Source organism: Artibeus jamaicensis, unplaced genomic scaffold (genome assembly GCF_021234435.1).
Source record: "Artibeus jamaicensis isolate MK-2021 breed Jamaican fruit bat unplaced genomic scaffold, CSHL_Jam_final contig_233, whole genome shotgun sequence".
In the NCBI taxonomy this organism is placed as follows: Eukaryota; Metazoa; Chordata; class Mammalia; order Chiroptera; family Phyllostomidae; genus Artibeus; species Artibeus jamaicensis.
Genome location: NW_026521486.1, coordinates 51,099,348 through 51,119,621, shown reverse-complemented (window position 1 = coordinate 51,119,621; position 20,274 = coordinate 51,099,348). Strand labels below are relative to the sequence as shown.

Sequence of the window (20,274 nt, the reverse complement as noted above, 5' to 3'; positions counted from 1 at the left end):
ATCTTAATGCAAAGGGAACGTCGTAGGAACTTTCTACTCAAATCCTCCCCATGGGGCCATGAGGCAAGATGCAACTTGTTCAAGAACACTCAGCCAGTGCCCACAGACTGAGGTGGGCCACCAAAAAGAGGAGGGGAGAGAAAGACCTATAGGGACCTGGTGGCTGCAGGTGTGCCAACCTGGCTCCACCGCTGCGCCTGAAAAAGCCACTGTGGAAGACAACGTGAGAGGGGGCTGAGTTCAGGTGTCCCCCCTTCTCCAGGAATGAGAATAGAATGGAAGAGAAGCAATGATATGTCGGGACCACATGTCAGATGGAGTCCAGTTTGAAATCAATGCCCAGTGTGACCTGCTGGGCTATGAAGGGCATCAGGAGAGCCCTGGGCCTCTCCTCTCTGTGGAAAAGATCTTGTGTCTTATGTTTCTTTTTCTTTTCTTTTTAAAGACTTTAGTTTTTAAAAAATTGTGTTATTGTTTTTCAATTACATTTGTGTTTCTTTTCAAAGAGTTGTCTGCTTCTGCTGTTATCCCTGCCTCAGCCCTCTCCCCTCCCCACCATGCTTTGCAGTAAACTTCATGGGAAATTAATCCATTTGGTAACTTTTATGCACTGACCAAATGGACCCTGAATATTGTTCACCTCCATTCTCCCTCCTGCAACACACACACATGCACACACGCACACACACATACACATGCCCATATGCTCACTTGCTGTTTTCCCTGCTCAGTTATCCCTGTTGACAGAAGGGTATGTCATTTCTATTTAGCTTTACAAGGTGAGTAAAAATGCTCCTTATATTCCCTCTTTACTGGGAAAGCTCCATTTTAAAAATCATTAACCTTAGGTCCTTGAGCCCTGCTTGGCAGTCAAGCTGGCATTATTATTGCCTAATTAAGGGGTAATCATTGTTATAAGAGTTATTACTGGGTAAGTGACCAGAGAGTGTTTAGTGGGAAGCAGCAGCCTGGGGGCACAGGTCGGGAGGGCAACTCTGTTGCCTTGTCTTCTGCTTCTCTCGGAAAGCCATTCCCAGGCCGGCATGCCATGGAGTCCTGTGGTGTTGGATCGGGAGGGGTCCCATCAGTTCCCTGTCACGAGCACATACAGGAGGGAAGGTAGCCAGGGAGAGGATGGGCATAGCTCCTAGTCTGAGCAAGCCCTAGGCTCTTGGAGGGGCAGCATTTATTCAATAACTGTTAACTGAGCTCCTACTATGTGCCATAATCTGTTCTCAACACGGGTATGGAAAAGGCAACTGAGGACTTTGCTGAGAAGACAGGCCACGGGTGTGTGTCAGAGTGCAGTGATAGAGCGCTGTGGTGGGGAAGTGCAGATCAGGAGCCAGGGTCCAGGCTAGGGCCGTGGGAAGACTTCTAGGGCTGATGAGGAGCCCCACAGTTGACACTTGAGACTGGACAGAGGAGGAGGAGTTAGCCCTGCATGGGGAGTGTTTTAGGTAGAGGTGCTCTATCTCCTGTGAGGAAGCCAAGCCCATAGTAGGCGGGCACATATTTATTCAACACATATAGGTTGAATAAATGAGAACAAGGTTGACAAGAACATGGCTTCTTGGGTTCTTTCAAGGAGGTGAGGTCTGGCAGAGCTTGGAGAGAAAAGTGGTAGGACAGGTGGGGTGGGCCAGATCATGAGATGAGAGCCTTTGTGGGAGATTGACTAACTTGTTCTGTTTTCCTGGAACACTCCTGGTTTTAAAACTGAAAGTCCTATGGCCTGAGAACCCACTCAGTCCCAGGCGAACCGGATGGTTGGTCATCCTGCTGCTGCATTGCCCGAAGAGGATTGGGCCTCATCACTCGGTTTTAAACAGTGGAATCATATAGGGACAAGGATGCTGATTTAGCAGAACAGTGCCCGAGCCTGCTGTTGGCTCCCCAGGGTTCTTTCTCCTCTCTGCTACGGAAATAGAATTTGTAGGTGAGACTTGGCTACCCACCTAAAGACTACATTTCCCAGCCTCCCTTGCAAATAATTCTGGCCATGAAACTAAGTTCTAAACCATGGAATGTGAGCTGAAGTTATTTAATGCTCCTGATTGTAACCTTAAAGGGCAGAGCCCCTAAGAATGAGTTGAAGCTCCAAAGAAAAAACTGTAAGGCAAGATAAGATAAGAGACTCTACAAGCTCAGGCTCTATCTTACACCTTTTAAATAACAATCTCAGAGTTGAAGAAATGGGTTATTTTAAAAAGATTTCAGGTCATAATGCTTAAGTGCATGGGCCCCTACAGTGGACTAACTAGCTTTCATGCCTGGTGCCCAGCGGTGTGACCTTGTTCAAGTAACTGAACCCCTCTGTGCCTCAGTTTCCTTACCCATAAAAATGTACATCGATTGTATCTCCTGGGTAGGGTCATTTTCAGGATTAATGTGCTCAGAGCTGTACATGGCACATAGTAAGTGCTTAAATGTTTCAAGATGGTAGCACCTTGCAAGACTATAGTACAACATGGCGACCAGGATGTTGATGTAGATACAGTTAAGATACAGAACAGTTCCATCACCACAAGGATCCCTCCTGTTGTCTTTGACACACTCACTTTCCTCCTGTGACACTCCTTCCTTACCTCTGGTAACCACTGATCTGTTTTCCATTATCTCATCAGGAGGTCTCATTGTCATATTTCAGGAATGTTATATAAATAGAGCCATACAGTAGAGAACCTTTGGTGATTGGCTCTTTTCACTCAGCATGATTCTCTGCAGATTCATCCAGGTTGTTGCAGGCATCACTTGTTTGTTCCTTTTCACTGCTCAGGGCGTTCCCTGGCATGGTTGTACCGCAGTTTGTCCCCCACTGAAGGGCGTAAGGGTGTTGACATTTTTTGGCTATTATATATAAAGCTGCTATAAACATCTGTGACCAGGTTTTTGTGGGAACATGAGGTTTTACTTCTCTTGGATAAATTCCCAGGCGTGTCATTGCTAGGATGTACGGCAGTTGCATATTTATTTTTTTAGAAATTGCCAAGTGGTTTTCCAGAGTGGCTGTCTCATTTTGCATTCCCAGTAGCAGCGTAGGAGTGATCCAGTTTCTTGGAGTCTTGCCAGTGTTTAGCGTTGTCACTAAGTTTTATTTTAGCTGTGCATAGATGCACAGGGATTTTCATTGTGGTTTAAACTTGTATTTCCTTAATGGCTGATGGTAATGAAATTTTTTCCTGTGCTTAGTTACCATCTGTACCTCCTGTTCAATGAAATGCCTCTTCATGTGTTTTGCACACTTTCTAAATTGCTTGTTTAATTTATTGTTGAGTTCATTATATATTCTAGATACAAGTTTTTTGATGGATATGTGATTTGCAAATAATTTCTCTCAGTCTGTAGCTTTGTCTTTTTGTCCTGTTAACAGGTTTTTTTTTTTTCCCCAGAGGAAAGTTTTTAATTTTGAGGAGTCCAGTTTATTGAATTTTCTTTTTATGGATCATGCTTTTGACATGAAGTCAGAAAGCTCTCTGTCTGGCCCAGTGATTTTTGGCATTTTTCATCTCATGGCACATAGAAGCTACTCACTAAAATTCCGTGGCACACCAAAAACATACTTCTTGCTGAGCTAACAAAAGATAGATATAATTTTGGTTCATTCACACTGGATGGCCATCCTTTTCCCAGTTCAAGTGAAGTGAAAAAATCTTAAATCTTATATCCCTTATCCACTCTCCTTTATAATGTAATTTCTTTTTTAAAATATATTTTAGTAATTGTGCCATTACAGTAGTTCTATTTCCCCCCTTCATTCTCCTCCATCCTACACACCCCCTCCCCCACCATTCCCCCCTTTAGTTTATGACCACGTGACACAAGTTCTTTAGATTCTATATTTCCTATACTATTCTTGCCCTACCCCTGTCTATTTTCTACCTACCATCTATGCTACTTATTTTCGGTACCTTCTCCCCCCTTCTCCTCCTCCCACTCCCCTGTTGCTAACCCTCCATGTGATCTTCATTTCTATGGTTCTGCTCCTGATCTAGCTGTCCTCTTAGTTTGCTTTTGTTTTAGGTGTGGTTCTTAATAATTGTGAGTTTGCTGTCCTTTCACTGTTCATGTTTTTTATCTTCTTTTTTTTAGATAAGTCCCTTTAACATTTTATACAATAAGGGCTTGGTGATGATGAACTCCTTGAATTTGATCTTATCTGAGAAGCACTTTATCTGTCGTTCCATTCTTTTTTTTTTTAATTTTAACTTTTTTATTGATTATGCCATTGCATTTGTTCTATTCCCCCTCCACCCTTCATGCCCCTCCCCCACCATTCCCCCCCTTTAGTTCATGAACACGTGTCTCAAGTTCTTTAGATTCTGTATTTCCCCTACTATTCTTACCCTCCCCCTATCTATTTTCTATCTGCTGTCTATGCTACTTATTTTCTGTACCTTCTCCCCCCTTCTCCTTTTCCCACTCCCCTGTTGCTAATCCTCCACATGATCTTCATTTCTATGATTCACTTCTGATCCAGCTGTCCTCTGAATTTGCTTTTATTTTAGGTGTGGTTGTTGTAACTGTGAGTTTGCTCACAGTGAGTTCAACTTTTTTATCTTCTTTTTCTTAGGTAAATCCCTTTAACATTTCATATAATAAGGGCTTGGTAATGATGAACTCCTTGAATTTGGTCTTATCTGAGAAGCACTTTATCTGTCCTTCCATTCTAAATGAAAACTTTGCTGGATAGAGCAATCTTGGTTGTAGGTCTTTGGTTTTCATGACTTGGAATACTTCTTTCCAGCCCCTTCTTGCCTCTAAGGTCTCTTTTGAGAAATCAGCTGACAGTCTGATGGGAACTCCTTTGTAGGTGACTGTCCCCTTATCTCTTGCTGCTTCTAGGATTCTCTCCTTCATTTTAATCTTGGCTAATGTAATAATGATGATGTGCCTTGGTGTGTTTCTTCTTGGGTCCAACTTCTTTGGGACTCTCTGAGCTTCCTGGATTTCCTGGAAGTCTATTTCCTCTGCCAGAATGGGGAAGTTTTCTTTTATTATTTGTTCAAATAAGGTTTCCATCTGTGACTCTACCCCTTCTGGTACCCCTATAATTCGAATGTTGGAGCATTTAAAGATGTCCTGGAGGTTCCTAAGACTCTCCTCATTTTTTTGAATTCTTGTTTCTTCATTCTTTTCTGTTTGGCCAATATTTGCTTTCTTCTGGTCCACTCCTTTGATTTGAGTCCCAGACTCCTTTCCATTACTATTGGTATCCTTTGCATTACCATTCATTTCAATTAGTTTAGCTGTCATATGTTTCTCTAATTTGTGACTAAAATCAACCAGTTCTGTGAGGATCCTGATAACCAGTGTTTTGAACTGTGCATCTGAAAGTTTGGCTATTTCCTCATCACTTAGATTTATTGGCTCTGGGGCTGTGAGTTTTTCTTGAGCCATTTTTGGTCTGTTCGCGCCGGTAAGTAATAGGGGCGAAGCCTTAGTTGTTTACCAGGGCGGGGCCACCCAGGTCGCTGGTTTGTGACGCTGTGTGTGGGGGTGGGGTCAGAGAGGGAGCAATGGCGGTCCTCTCCGCCAGCCCAGTCCATTCCCACCACTCGCCCCAGCCTGTTTATCCAAGCAGAATTGTGGGAGCCTGCTGCCCTGCGCCCTGCGGTCTCAATACCAGCCTCTTCACTGGTTTATCTGCATGCAAATGAGCGACCTACCGTAGACAGCCAGCCGTGCCTCTTCCCTGTGTGAGCCCGTAGCTAGCCCGTGATCCGATCCGCGCCTTCGCCTGCTTGTGCGCCACCAGGTCAGGGATCTTTTCGGTCAACCAGCTTCGCTGCTGGCTTACCCGTTTAGCCGAGCATTTCGTCCTTTTTTTTTGGACTCCGTATTGTCGATTTTCTGTGTGGTCTGGTTGTAATTATCGTTGTTAAAAATAGTTGTTCTTAGATTTGGTTGTGCACGAAGCAAGGTGGGTCCACCTACACCTCCATCTTGGCGGAAGTCCTGTCCTTCCATTCTAAATGAAAGCTTTGCTGGATAGAGCAATCTTGGTTGTAGGTCCTTGGCTGTCATGACTTGGAATACTTCTTTCCAGCCCCTTCTTGCCTGTAAGATCTCTTTTGAGAAATCTGCTGACAGTCTGATGGGAACTCCTTTGTAGGTGACTGTCCCCTTAACTCTTGCTGCTTCTAGGATTCTCTCCTTCATTTTAATCTTGGCTAATGTAATAATGATGATGTGCCTTGGTGTGTTTCTTCTTGGGTCCAACTTCTTTGGGACTCTCTGAGCTTCCTGAATTTCCTGGAAGTCTATTTCCTTTGCCAGATTGGGGAAGTTCTCCTTTATTATTTGTTCAAATAAGTGTTCCACTCATGGCTGTTCCTCTTCCCCTTCTGGTACCCCTATAATTCGGATGTTGGAACGTTTAAAGATGTCCTGAATGTTCCTAAGCCTCTCCTCATTTTTTTGAATTCTTGTTTCTTCATCCTGTTCTGTTTGGTCATTTTTTTCTCCTTCTGGTCCACTCCTTTGATTGAGTCCCAGTTCCCTTTCCATTACTATCGGTTTTCTGTGCATTTCCCTTCATTTCAATTAGTTTAGCCTTCATATGTTCCTTTAATTTGTGACTAAAATCAATCAGTTCTGTGAGGATCCTGATCACCAGTGTTTTCAGCTATGCATCTGAAAGTTTGGCTATTTCCTCATCGCTTAGATTTATTGGCTCCAGGGCTCTGAGTTGTTCTTGATCCATGTTTTTATCTGTTTATGCCTATTATGTAGGAGGAGCAGAGCCGTAGTTGTTCACCAGGGCAGGGCCACCCAGGTCGCTGGTTTGTGACGCTGTATGTGGGGGTGGGGTCAGAGAGGGACAATGGCAGTTCCCTCTGCCACTTCCTGCTGTTGGGGCCTGTGCAGTCTGTCTCACTGCTAGCTCCTTCACCAGTTTATCGGTTTGGCTGAAGGGTTCGTTGTTGTCAGATTTCTGTGTAGTTCAATTTTCTGTGGTTTGGCTGAGTTTTTGTTGCTAAAACTTTGTTGTTTTTAAAGTTGGTTGTGCAAGAAGTCTATAATGTAATTTCTTAAATATTTCTTCTAAATATCTTTAGAATCACATTAGACAATATCATAACTTTTGCTTCTAGGTTCAAACATTTAGAAAATTCAAGAGGAGAAGGAAAGTCTATTGCATTTACCCTTATTTTTTAAAAGATTTTATTTATTCATTTTTAGAGAGAGGGGAAGAGAGGGAGAAAGAGAGGGAGAGAAACATCAGTGTGTGGTTGCCCCTCGCATGTCTCCCACTGGGGACCTGGCCCACAACCCAGGTGTGTGCCCTGACTAGGAATTGAACTAGTGACCCTTTGGTTCTCAGGCTGGCACTCGATCTACTGAGCCACACCAGGTAGGCAACACTTATTTTTTATTACCATATTCTTTCCTTCTTCTTAGTTTTCCAAGGTTTCTTCTATTATCATTTCCTTTCTGTTCAGAAAACTCCCTTTAGCCATTTCCATGAGGCAGTCCTGCTGTCAATAGACTCTCTTAGTTTTTCTTCATCTAAGAATTTCCAAACACTGCTGAACTTGTATCTAGGATTCCCACTCTGCTGTAGTGGATGAGGTGGGGCTGCAGTGTTTTCTGTGGTGCTGGCTGGAGCAGACTGGTTACTGTCCATAAGTTTCTGTCTTGCTGGCCTGTCCCACTTCCACAAGTTTGGCTGACAGGTAAGGCTTTTAAACACCAGTGCCCTTCCCAGGTGTTGCCTTCTTTCACTCCAAGTCTGGAATATATGAAACAAATAGAAAACCAGGGAGCTCACCACCACATCGTTCCCTGACTCCTGAGGTCTCTAGCTTGTATGTTTCTTACATATGTCTCATATTAATATCCAGATTTTTAGTTGCAATAGGTGGAGGAATAGAGTTCATACCATTTCCCTCACTAGAGCAGTGTAAGATCAAGTACTACTGTTCCATCTATCAAGATGAGATATACTATTCGTTCACAGCAGGATTTTATTGCGCCTGGCATGATGGGAGTAAATTTCCTGTTTCTTTTGTGCTAAACCCATCAAAGACACCTCCCCTAAAGCCCTGGATGAAGGCCCATGGCAGCACTGCCCCTCTGTGGGAAGTGGGGCTGACTTAGTAATTGGGTGAAGGCTAATAAGGGGTCAGCTGATGTCAAGTTTCCCCTGTGGAGAGCAGTGGCAGTATGTGAAATATAAGGGCCCACTATTTAAAAAGTAATTTAAGAAGGTTTTAAAGACAGGTGCTAAGGAACCTGTCCTTAGGACAAATGATTTTAGGGGACCCATAAGAGTCTTTTTGCACCCTCCAAGACTTCCTGAGAACCCCTCGCCCCCCGTGGTTCTGGGAAGTGGGTAAAGAGGACCAGAGGGAGGGTGGGACAGGTCCTTGAGGAACTTTCTGGCTGTCAGGGAAGACTGGCACACACCTGGAACACAGGTAGAGACTCCAAATTAGAGCAGAGAAGTGGCTGGATTGAGATGTGACCAGAGAAGTTTTCCCAGGGTAACGTGTGGCAAGTTCACAAGGAGAGAAGGCCATGGTAGGAGACAGGAAGTGGAGACCACTCAGGATGAGGGGCTAGCTGCACGTTGACCCTGGCACACCATACTGCAGAGCTGGTGCTCACACTGTGAACGCTTGCTTTCAGCCTTTAGGGAGTGATCTTAAGACCCGTGACAGCAGTTTGTAGTTCTGCAGAGAGTGGAATCTGAGTCTAAGTCATGTCTACCTTGACTCTTGTGTGCTGAGAAGAGTCATTAGGGGGTGATTCTGGCTGGAATAATGTCGTCACTAGAGCACAGCTTTGTTTATCTTCACTCATGTCTTACAGAAAAGTCATAAAGAGATAAATCCTGTGTGTCTAGTGGGAAAATACTGTAAATATCACCAAGTGCCATTTCTGATGGAGAAATTGAGACCATCTAAGAAAATGATTGTTCTTAACTAGAAAATAGCTCTTTTGTATAAAAACAAAAGGGAAGGTTAAATCTGGCAACTGCTTGGTATACCAGTATTAGAGATATAATGTTATTGTGTTATATAATACAGAATAATGACATAATCTCAGAGTAGAAATAGCAAAGAGGAATTGGCAAACTTGTCATTCAAGGACTTCAGCTAGTGAAATAATTGCATTTTTATGGAGGAAATTATGTACTGTGAATATATTTGGGATTTGGGAATTGTGAATACTTTGGTAATGTCAAGGGTCTAATGAAATTTAAGTGTCTGCTCTTCCCCTACAATTGAAAACTAGGTTTCTGTCTTACTAATTTATGACCCTGGAGCCTAGCACAGTACCCAAGACAAAGTCAGCTCTCAACAGAGGTTTGTTAAATGAGTGGATGGATGGCTGAATGAATGAGCAGGTGAATGGCGGGCTATCTGGCTGGACAGATGAATAAGACCTGCATAGGTAAGGCCCCTCTGAATGTGGGGACAGAGACCAGCTAAGGGAGTCCTTTGGGCTGGGGCCTAGGTTTTGTTGGGCATTAGCATCCTTTGGGATTCATACAAAGAAAGGGCTCATGAAATGTTTGCTGGCCTCAGCTATCTGAGCCTTGGTTTTCCCATTTGTTAAATGAGGATCATCACAACTTCTCCCCAGGTCAAGTGGTTTACATGGGCTTCTGTGTGCCAGGAGCTGTTTTAATGCTGTAAAGCATTTCACTAGTGTGAACCATCATGAATAGTAACAATATTATTATTGCAAGGTCAAGGGTGAGAGTGGTGAAAAGAGTCTGGAGCAAAGTCAGTGTGTGCAGAGCAGCTGGCCAGCACAGAGGAGCAGGAGATTCTCCTGGGAGGCCACAACACGGCTGCGAGCCAGAGGACTGGCTTGGATTCCTAGTCCCAGCTCATTGCCCATGGTTCTGGCCACCATAAGAACTGTCTCCAGGAACCCTGGGAAGTTGGCTGTGGAGTTCTTCCTAACCACATAAAAGTAGTCCCTGCAGTAGCCCATCTGATGTTGATACAGTCGTGAGATTTCTCACAGATGACACTGTCAATTAAAGATCTTCCCTCTGTACCCCCGCAGTCCACCCACTCCCCTTACCACTCCCTGGAGAAAGGCAGCTGAGGCTGTGACAAACCTCCGGGCCGAGATCTTTCTAGAGATAATTTGGCCAGGCTAAATGCCCCACATTAATTAGATAAGACTCAAATTACATGAGCAACCCTTGCAAGCCTATCACTTTGGGGGGTTTCAAATTATTTAGCTGGTGTCTCTGAGTTTGCTGGGAGAAAATGATTTCTTGCTCCCAGGCAAACTAAGCCCACAAATTAGTGCAGTGGCTGCCTCTCAAACCCTATAAAGGGAGAGACCAAAATCACAGGCTGGTGACTTGCATCTCACCTGAGGATTAGCTTTTTATTCCAGATCTCTGGCATTTTCAGCATGAGCCGTCAGTTCACTTACAAGTCAGGAACTGCCAAGGGGGGCTTCAGCGGCTGCTCAGCTGTGCTCTTGGGGGGCAGCTCATCCTCCTACCGGGCAGGGGGCAAAGGGCTCAGTGGGGGCTTCAGCAGTCGGAGCCTTTACAGCCTGGGGGGCACCCGGAGCGTCTCCTTCAGTGTGACCAGTGGCAGTGGGCGGATGGGGAGCTATGGGTTTGGCCGAAGCCGGGCCAGTGGTTTTGCTGGCAGCATGTTTGGCAGTGTGGCCCTGGGGCCCATGTGTCCATCTATGTGCCCTTCAGGAGGCATCTCTCAGGTAACCATCAACAAGAGCCTCCTGGCTCCCCTTAATGTGGAGCTGGACCCCAAGATCCAGAAAGTGCGTGCTCAAGAGCGGGAGCAGATCAAGACCCTCAATGACAAGTTCGCCTCCTTCATCGACAAGGTGAGACTTCTGGAGGAAGCCGTGTAGAGCTCCTTCTTTCTTCTCCCTTCACTGCGTTTGGGAGCCCCCTGTCTGAGGCAGAGGAAGGCAGAACACCTCCCCAGGATGCAGACACAGCTGAGGACAGGGCAGGGAGGAACTGGACAAGCCCTGGATATCAGTGCTGAGAGATCAGGGTGGTCAGGGTGGAACAAACTAGTCTGGAAAGGTCTATGGGTTTCACTGAAGCTGGGCCAGCAGTTTTGCTGGCAGCAGTTTTGTTGGCAGTGTGGCCCTGGGGACCATGTGTCCATCTATATGCTCTCCAGGAGGCATCCCTCAGCTAACCATCAATAAGCTTAGTCTGGGAAGGTCTCCTGGAGGCAGTGAAAGTGACATGAGTTGAGAAGTAGGAGAGTGATGGCGTGTGAAACTTAGAAACCAGACCATGGAGAGGCCTGTGGCAGCCTCAGATGTGGCTGCCAGATGTGTAGAATGCCATAAGGCCCACCTCCTTCCCTTATGGGACTCAAAGCACCTCAGATTCTGGCCAGAAGACAGACTCATGGTTTGTAATACATCCAAATTATAGCACAAGGCACATGGGGACCAGTGGTGCACTGGAGTGGGGGCTCCCCAAAGTGGTCCCTGAACTGGCAGCATCAGCATAACCTGGGCACTCACTGGAAATGCACATTCTCAGGCCCCACCTCATGCCTACTGAACCACAAACTCTGGGAGTGGGGCCTTAGAATGGGCATTTCTAACACACCCCAAGGGTGATGCTGAGGCACACTCCAGTTTGAGAACCATTGAGGAACAAAGGGGTAGGAACATCTTGGGAAGTAGGCCTCCTGATGTTCAGGGGGTAGAGGAAGCTTACCAAAGGTGACAATGAGGTAGGGTGGTCAGGCCTAAGTAGGAGTTCATCAGACAGAGGTAGGAAAAGGGAGAGGGAGCCTTCACGTGCAACATGAAGGACTTGCCTGAAGAGTGTGGACTTGCCTTGGGTTTGTGTGGGTGCTAGGTGAATGGTGGAAGAGGGGCCTGGCACCTTGTGAAGAGCATAAGAGGGATTTGGACTCGGCTCTGTAGGTGCTGTGGAACTACTAGAGGGTTTTCTGCAAGGGAATGGCACAATATTTATAGGCCGCTCCTTGAGAATGATGGAAAATGCTCTGAGATCATAGGGCATTGAGGACATGAACATAGGAGGGGCTGAGACCCAAGGTCAGCTGAGTATAGACCTCTGGCTGGGCTGGGAAAGGCCATGACTGAGGAGACAGAGAGTAGGCAGAGTGCAGGTCAGGCCACTGGGCTCAGACAGAGCCACTCGGGAGCATGAAGGCCACTGTAGGCCCGTTTACATGTCTAAGAACTTGCCTTAGAGAGCTGGCTCAGGGTGATCACCAATATTGGTCCTGGCAGGTTTAGACAGGTGCAGACGAGACAAATCTTGACCCGAGGGTAATGATTTTACTGGCTGCTCCCAGAAAGAGAACCCTCAGTCAGACAAAGGGCCTGGGTGGGGAGGAACATGAGTGACTTTTCTAAGGGCTGAGGCTTACTCCTTAAGCTAATGCAGCATAAGAGAACACAGCTACCATCTGGGAAAGGAAACACCACAGCCTTTCTCCATGATGGAGTTCTTGTTGCTCTGGGTTCCAGGTGCGTTTCCTGGAGCAGCAGAACCAGGTGCTGGAGACCAAGTGGGAGCTGCTGCAGCAGCTGGACCTGAACAACTGCAAGAACAACCTGGAGCCCGTGTACGAGGGCTACATCAGCACCCTGCGGAAGCAGCTGGAGACGCTGTCCGGGGACAAGGTGAGGCTGGACTCGGAGCTGAGGAACATGCGGGACGTGGTGGAGGACTACAAGAAGAGGTGAGTAGGAGTCCTGCATCCAGGTTGATCACCTCTTGGTTTGGGCTTTCTCAGCTGGCATTGGAACATTTGCTTCTGGTCTCAGGAGCACTGAGCTCAGGTGGGAGTGACCCATCCTGAGCTCCTCTGCCTGAGGAAGATGAGGGCCTTCTCTGGACAGTCAGGCAAGCTGGACAGGGGACAGCCAGCCTCTTAAAAAGCAGCAGGACTGTCTTGACAGGTGACCACGTCTTGGGCATGTTCTCTTCTCTCCCCACTCACAAGGGCTCAAGTGTCCATACCTCACAGGCTCTTGGCTCCCCAGCTCACTGTTTCCCTCTAAGTTCCAAGGAAAATTCCCCCATGTGTCAGGGATCTGGAATTTCTGTTGGGCTTTTCTTTCTTATTTCCCTCCAGTCCTGGACATTTGGGCTATGCTTCTTCCTCTTCCAGGGGATAGTTCTGGGTTCCTTGGGACTCATGCTTTGGGAAGAGGTGGAGTTATGGGTAGAGGTGCTTATGGGTAGAGGTGCTATGGGTAGAGGAGCTGAGTGACACAAGCATCATGGCTGAAAGGGGCAGCAGTATTTGGAAACTGAGTGGGAGGATTAAGAACCTACTCATTCTCCACACAGTGAAGGAAATTCAAACCCCAGACCATCTGGTCACCTGGCCTGGGCGATTTGCTTCAAACCCTGCCCACAATGCTTAAGACACAGTGAGCAGAGTCTTAGAGAGTTGGACAGATTTGCAAAGATGTAGAATAACACCTATTAAAAGGTACACACACACATCCTGCTCACTGTGTGGCTTTTGCAGGTATGAAGAGGAAATAAACAAGCGCACAACTGCTGAGAATGAATTTGTGGTACTTAAGAAGGTGAGGAGGCTATGCCTATTCCTTGGTCACCCAGGGAATGGAGTGTGGAGGCTGGAGGGTGATATCAGAGAGGAGACTGAAGTCTGTGCTCCCTACAAGTGTCTGGAGCTGAAGTGCCAGTGCAGATGGAGGGATTTGCTGCTTGGGACATGTTGGGACACCTTGATGTGTATTGAGAACACATCACTTTGTCAGTCCTTATGTTTTGTGTAAGTGGGTAGGAGCCCAAACATGGACAGTCAATCTCCAGGTCATGCCCACTTCGGCTTCAGGAACAGGACATGCTTTGAGAAGGGCTCCAGGTTTACCTTCCTGTTTCCCCTCCACCTTCTCTGCTTCTTGGCCAGTCTCAGGTGACATATCTCTCCCTGTCTCTGCTAAACCTCTGTGGTTGCCTTCAGCTCTGACTATTGAATGATGGCTTGTGGAGGGTGTGGTGGTGGTGGGGAATAGGGCTCTCTCCCATAGCTTCTCTTTGAGAAATAGAGGCAGTAAAATGATCCCATTGTTGGATGGGGCAGAAGGAGTTCCAGAGGCACCAGGGACTTCTTCAAGGTCTCACAGTGATTCCTGGGTGGAAGTCAGGTTCCTGCCCCCTGGGTTGTGACTCCAGTCCCTGAGGCAGCTAGTGATAGAGTTTGTGCTGGGGTGACTTTCCAGGGAAATACTGTCTGGACTTGAAGAAAGGCAAATTTGGGGGTCTCTGAATTCCCTTAGGATGTGGATGCAGCCTACATGAGCAAGGTGGAGCTGCAGGCCAAGGTGGACGCCCTGGACGGAGAGATCAAGTTCTTCAAATGTCTCTATGAGGGGGTAAGGTTCCCTCACACCCACCCCAGTTCTGTCTTCTGGGATAGACGTGAATGAGCAGTTACTTACTCATCAGCAACTTTAAGAGCACAGGAGATCTCTAATATTTGGATGCTGGGGGTGTTTGTAGATGAAAGACAAGGGTGACATCTCTCTCCATACCTCCAAATAAGGTGTGTCATCAGTCCCAGTGTCCAATGTCTGATTTCCAGTGTTCTGCTCTCACATCCTTCAGGAAGGCATGGGTTCTTAAGGGGTTCCCACTGACCTTCAGTGGAGCACAGTCTTATTTTTACCTATCTTTTCTCTGCCACTTGGGAAACTTCCCCAGGCCTTTGTAGAAATCTCCAGGGATGGAGATGGGGATTCCTCAAACCCTTTCCACTACTTCAAGCCTCAGCCTGTTGGCCAAGTATCTGTGAGGCCCCTGTGTCCTTAGTGTCTCTTGTGTGGTGTCAATGCTGTTTCCTCTCTAACTTCTCTACTTCTGACTACTCTCAGGGGACAGACACATAGTCTGTTTTCTTCTTGGGATGCTTCAAACATATTCAACAGCTTTTAGGTGTAGTGTTGGAACCTCTGGGCTGGTGACCTCCATTGTTATAAGCTTTGGAGAATGCAGCTGTCTCTATTTGGGAGGGTTTGTGGACTCTCCTGCTGGGATAAGGCCATTACCTTGTCACCTTCTTCTGCTCACAAAAGACATTTCACACTTCCTTGTTTCCCATGCAGGAGATTGCTCAGATCCAGTCCCACATCAGTGACACATCTGTCATTCTGTCCATGGACAACAACCGGAACCTGGATCTGGACAGCATTATTGATGAGGTCCGCACCCAATATGAGGAGATTGCCCTGAAGAGCAAGGCTGAGGCAGAGGCCCTGTACCAGAGCAAGGTGAGGCAGCACACTTACCTAGAGTCACGTGTTCCAAGACCACTGGCCCAGGCCCCTGACCCAACATGGCCCACACACTGGCTGGGTCATGACACTCTCCCTGGCACTGGAGGGAGCCCAAAGGGAGGAGAAGACAGAGCTCTGTCCTTAGGATCCACTTAGATCATGACAGCCATGGGAGGACATGCTGAGCTGAGGGCAAATGAATGTGGTACAAACAGAGTCATGAATGCAGGGGAAACAGAGGTTAGGAAACTAGGATCAGATGGGGCAGGTCAGGAGCAACTTCTGGAGGCAGAGTTGTGAACTGAGTCTGGGAAGGAGGAAAACATGGGCAGTTGACATCTCAGCTCTCTTGTTAATTATAATAAATTAGGGGATCTCTTCACTGTGCTCTGAGATTAGGTAGCTCTTACCTTTTCATTCAAGTACAACTCCAAGAGTAAAGAAGGTGTTTGAGTCATTTAGATCTTAACTTCTCTAATGAGTTGTGGGTGGGGAGATAATTTTTTAGATACCGTGGTTTCTCAGATCTAGGTGGCAACTTCCTTATTGTTCCTTGTTGTTTATCAGACCTCTTCTCAAGGGAAATCCACACTCTTGAGATCTTATCTTGTCCATCCCCCTGCTTCCTTGCTACCCAAGGGACAGAAAAATTTGTCCAACAGAGGTGGGAGTCAGGGAAGCTTTCAAAGCCTGGGAGACACCACAGACTTGGGCTTTTTGATAAAGGTTACAACTCAAGTCCCTAGTCCTCAAATCCCTCTAGTTACTGCTGCAAACCAGGTTCAGGGATGGCCATGTGACTCAACACTCAGGAGAGTGTTTGGTGTCAGAACTGGGGTAGTTAGTACTTCTGTCCTGGTCAGAGTGTGGGAAGGGCCATTGTGCTCAAACAGCCTTGCAGAGAAACAAGAGAAGGCCACCTGTCCTGCCCTAGTGTTTTTTTGCCCCTGAATTATCCCCAAAGATAAAACAGGGGAGAACAGAGAGAAGACCCCTACCTCTAAGAGAAACCCTAAATCTAGTGCCATGCTGGAGTCAGATATTAGACAACTGGCAAGGCCAAGCACCCAGGGACAGAGATAGGCAGAGCCCAGCCATCAGAGGTCTGAATTCCATGTGTTTGTGTTCCCCCGAAACCAAATTCTGGAGTAGAAATGGAATACTCTCTGTTAACTATCCAATGGATGACATCAAAGGCAGGAATAATCCCTAACTAGTAGATGACCCAAAATTCATGACTAGTGGTGTTGGGGTATATACAAATCTATCCTCACTACACATGCGCAAAATGTCGTTCCATGCCCAACAAGACTGCCATTAATCCGGGTCCTGACTGAACAGTGAAAGGAAAGAAAGTCACAGAAAATGCAGATGGGCAGCTCATCAGCTGCCTCTTTGGTTCATTCATTCATCAATGACACTTCTTTCAAGTACCAGCCAGACACTGATCTACGTACCAGGAATTCAGAAATTTAAGAAAAAAAGTTCTCTGTCCTCTAGTCATTCTGAGTCTGATGATAAAGACATAGAAACTTGTGACCACAGTACAGTGTGGTAAGACCTATGGACTGGTGTGGCAGGGGCTCTACGGCAGAAGGCACTCAACCTAGGGATCAGGGAAAACGTCCTGCAGGAAGTGACTTTGTGCTGACTGAGTTGGAGCCAGATAGAGGCCAAAGACTCAGAGACTTGAGAGCACATGGGACATTGAAAGGACTTGGAGCTGATGGGCAGGGACTATGAGGAATGAGTCTGGAAAGGCTGGTGGATGCCAGATTTCAAAGCACCTTGATGCCATACCAAGAGTTTGAATTTTACCTAGACTTTGAAGGGCTATAGGCAGAGGAGTACCATAACTGGAGTTGTGTGCTATAAAGTTGCCGTGTGGAGGGTATGGGACTTACAACAGTCCTATGGTCAAATCTAACCACTAGTGAGATCAACTGTGTTTAAGGAAAAATCAGTCAATCAATCAATCAATTAATTCAGTGATGGAGTGGGAGGCTACTGTTAGACCTGGTGAAGTTGGAGACCCCTACCCACCTCTACCACATTACCCAGGCAAAGACACAGTCTGCCAGGCCCTGAATCAAGGTCCGTGCTTTGGCTCATCTCCCTCTAGTTCCAGGAGCTCCAGCTGGCGGCTGGTCGGCATGGAGATGACCTTAAGCACACCAAGAATGAGATCTCAGAGCTGACCCGGCTCATCCAAAGGCTGCGCTCAGAGATTGAGAGTGTGAAGAAGCAGGTGAGTGGGATTTAGGGGTTCCTGGATCACTTCCAAGGGAGGGGTAAACTGCCCACCACATACACTCACCTATATTCCTTCTCTTGGTTCTCCATCTCAGAACCCATTTCCTCAAATGGAGCTTCTCATTTCATCTTCCTCATTTAGTCCTTATCTGAAGTCTGGGAACAATTGGAAGGGTCTTTTCAGAAAGCCAAGGGGCTGAGGATAGCACTCCTCCCAGTCCCTGGTTGACAGGACTCCATCACCATGGCTGTAACTTTGCTCTGTCCAACCACTGTGAGCACATGGAGGGGGTAAAGGGAGGCTCAGGTGCCTTAGAACTCAGGGGGATGTTACCTCCTGGCCCTCAGTGCTCCAACCTGGAGACAGCCATTGCTGATGCTGAGCAGCGTGGTGACTGTGCCCTGAAGGATGCCCGGGCCAAGCTGGATGAGCTGGAGGCCGCCCTGCACCAGGCCAAGGAGGAGCTGGCCCGGATGCTAAGGGAGTACCAGGAGCTCATGAGCACAAAGCTGGCCTTGGACATTGAGATCGTTACCTACCGCAAGCTGCTGGAAGGCGAGGAGTGCAGGTGGGTGATAAGGACGGGTCTTAGAATGTTAGAGCTGGAAGAACTTTTGGAATCCCCTGACTTAATTTCTGAGGGTGTTGGGGGTCAGGCTGCTGGAGGGCCTGGAGATGATTTTCATGTCACTCACAAACATAACCTTAAAGAGCATTGATCAGTTGAGACAGATTCCCTTTACAGTTCTAGTTTTCAGACTGGAGAATGTTTCAGTGTGGTGTTATTATGTCTTTAACACTGCCCTGGCACTTGCAAACACCCCCATTAATAAAAAAAACAATAGACCCAGGTTCAGTCTCTAGGCAGACAATACCACCTTGCCAAAGAAAAATTTTAATTGTATAATTGTTATTATATTTATTTTTACTGCTACTGTTTTATTCTTTTTTGGTCAGGTAATGGGTTCTGGTTGTCTATTTATCCTGGTGATATAAAATTTCCTTTTAAGAGAAATGCATTTTTTGTTATAAAAGGCAGAGTCAATGCAAACTACTAGTATGAGGTGTAGATGGTCATAGCAACACATGGGAAAGTGGTACAGGAAACCCTGACATTCAAAAGATCTTGTTCTAACTTAGCATTATTTTACATGTAGGAGCCAGAGAAGACAAGGTACTGGCCCTAAAATCATACAGAGAGTCCACTGGTGGCAAATCCTGATGCTCATATTTCCACATGTACTTATTCATGCCGTAGCTTCTCAGGAATGAAAAAGTGGGCTAAAGGGAAACTTGGCAGAAGGGACCCTGGAGGTAGTGTTTCTGCTGGGGGCTCCTGGGTTGCAAGTTCATACATCTTTGAGTTGGGCACAGTAGACTGAGGTTGGAGAGGGAGGTGCTTAGAAACACCAAGGGCAGCTTACACTTGGACTTGAGCTCGTCTGGCTGAGAATGTCAGGCTGTGGTGAGGGTAGCTCAAGGTCCATGTGATGGAGATTCACCTGTGCTTTTCCCTCCGTGTAGGATGTCTGGAGAATATACCAACTCTGTGAGCATTTGTGAGTATTTCATGCCTCTGAGGAATATTTTTAGTCCATTAATAAACACAAAGTAGTGGCTTTCTAGCACTAGGACCCCCATGAAACAGCTCCATTGCCGTAATCACGTCCCTTGCTGAGGCCTGCTTCTCCTTGTGGAGTGAGCGAGCCATCACTTTCTGACCTTTCACACTGGCCCCTTCCCCCAGAAGTCTCCCCCGTGCTGGCATGAAACTCAGTTTTCACACATGATGGGAGCCCAGGAGTCATGGGCCGGAAGAACTCTCGTTGAGAGTGAAGATCAGGCAGAACCATGCTGTGTACAACCAGTTTTAACGCTGGTCCTACAGGGTTCTGCTCGGTCTCCTTTCAAGAGAGGCCAGCAAAAAACTCCCCTAAATCAACCAATGAGGAAGTTCTTTGAAAAAAATTAAGACGGTATTCTAAAGTTAATTGTAAGCCTTGCTCAGGCACCATTCGTTCTTCAGGGGAAGTCCTTGCTACTCCTGTCTGTTCAAGGAGGAGAAGCTGCCTGATTTGGAGGCCCTGTGGGACCAGAGCTGTTTCTGGTGCCTGAGCTGCTCAGAAATTGAGTCACTGAACTCCAGAGTTGATCTGCAGTGTTTGCTTAAGGAGGAGACATTGAAGTTAGCTCGGACTGGAAGGTCGGAGGGGACTTTGGGTGACCCCTGTCCTGGGACATGCACTAATCATTCCTCCCTCCATCCTCCTCAGCGGTCATCAGCAGCTCCACAGCCGGGACCACAGGTGCAGGGGCCGGCTTTGGGTTCAGCAGTGTGGGTACCTGTGGCTACCGGCCCAGCTCTCTTGGCTACAGCGTGCTCTCTAGAGGCTGTGTCACTGGCACTGGAAACTCCAGCCCTCGAGGGGAGGCCAAAACCAGGCTGGGGAGTGCAAGTGAATTCAAGGACTCCCCCGGGAAGACCTCAGCTTTGAGCTCACCCACCAGGAAAACCACAAGATAAAGATAGCTGACGCCTCGCCCTGGATTCTTCTGGACTCCCTTCCCCAGGCAGTCTTGTCACAGTTCCTCTTGGTTTTCTTTGTCACTGCCATCTCCTCTCTCCCATTTCACTGCCTTAGTCTTTCTTAAGGTAGAATCAGGATTCCAGCCCATCCTTTTGCCTCTGTACCAGGAGACCTCCCAGCTCAGCTTCCCCTTCCTGAATACGAATCCTTGCCGAGGAAGTTTTTTTT

General features: G+C 47.0%; 1 protein-coding gene across 1 annotated transcript; it reads left to right on the top strand.

Moving 5' to 3' along the window:
* The first annotated feature begins 10,386 nt into the window (after nt 1-10,386).
* On the top strand, nt 10,387-20,042 carry LOC119041804 (keratin, type II cytoskeletal 73). Its single transcript, XM_037135207.2, has 9 exons — nt 10,387-10,830; nt 12,478-12,692; nt 13,491-13,551; nt 14,269-14,364; nt 15,094-15,258; nt 17,387-17,512; nt 17,866-18,086; nt 19,043-19,077; nt 19,792-20,042. The coding sequence occupies exons 1-9, from the start codon at nt 10,387-10,389 to the stop codon at nt 20,040-20,042; spliced, it is 1,614 nt and encodes a 537-aa protein (XP_036991102.2).
* The last annotated feature ends 232 nt before the right edge of the window (nt 20,043-20,274 follow it).

Bases quoted from the DNA above. Each gene is read 5' to 3' on its own strand.
- LOC119041804 (XM_037135207.2), top strand. From the start codon at position 10,387: ATGAGCCGTCAGTTCACTTACAAGTCAGGAACTGCCAAGGGGGGCTTC. The intron at 12,693-13,490 runs GTGAGTAGGAGT...TGGCTTTTGCAG, and splicing joins GTGGAGGACTACAAGAAGAG to GTATGAAGAGGAAATAAACA. The intron at 19,078-19,791 runs GTGAGTATTTCA...CATCCTCCTCAG, and splicing joins TACCAACTCTGTGAGCATTT to CGGTCATCAGCAGCTCCACA.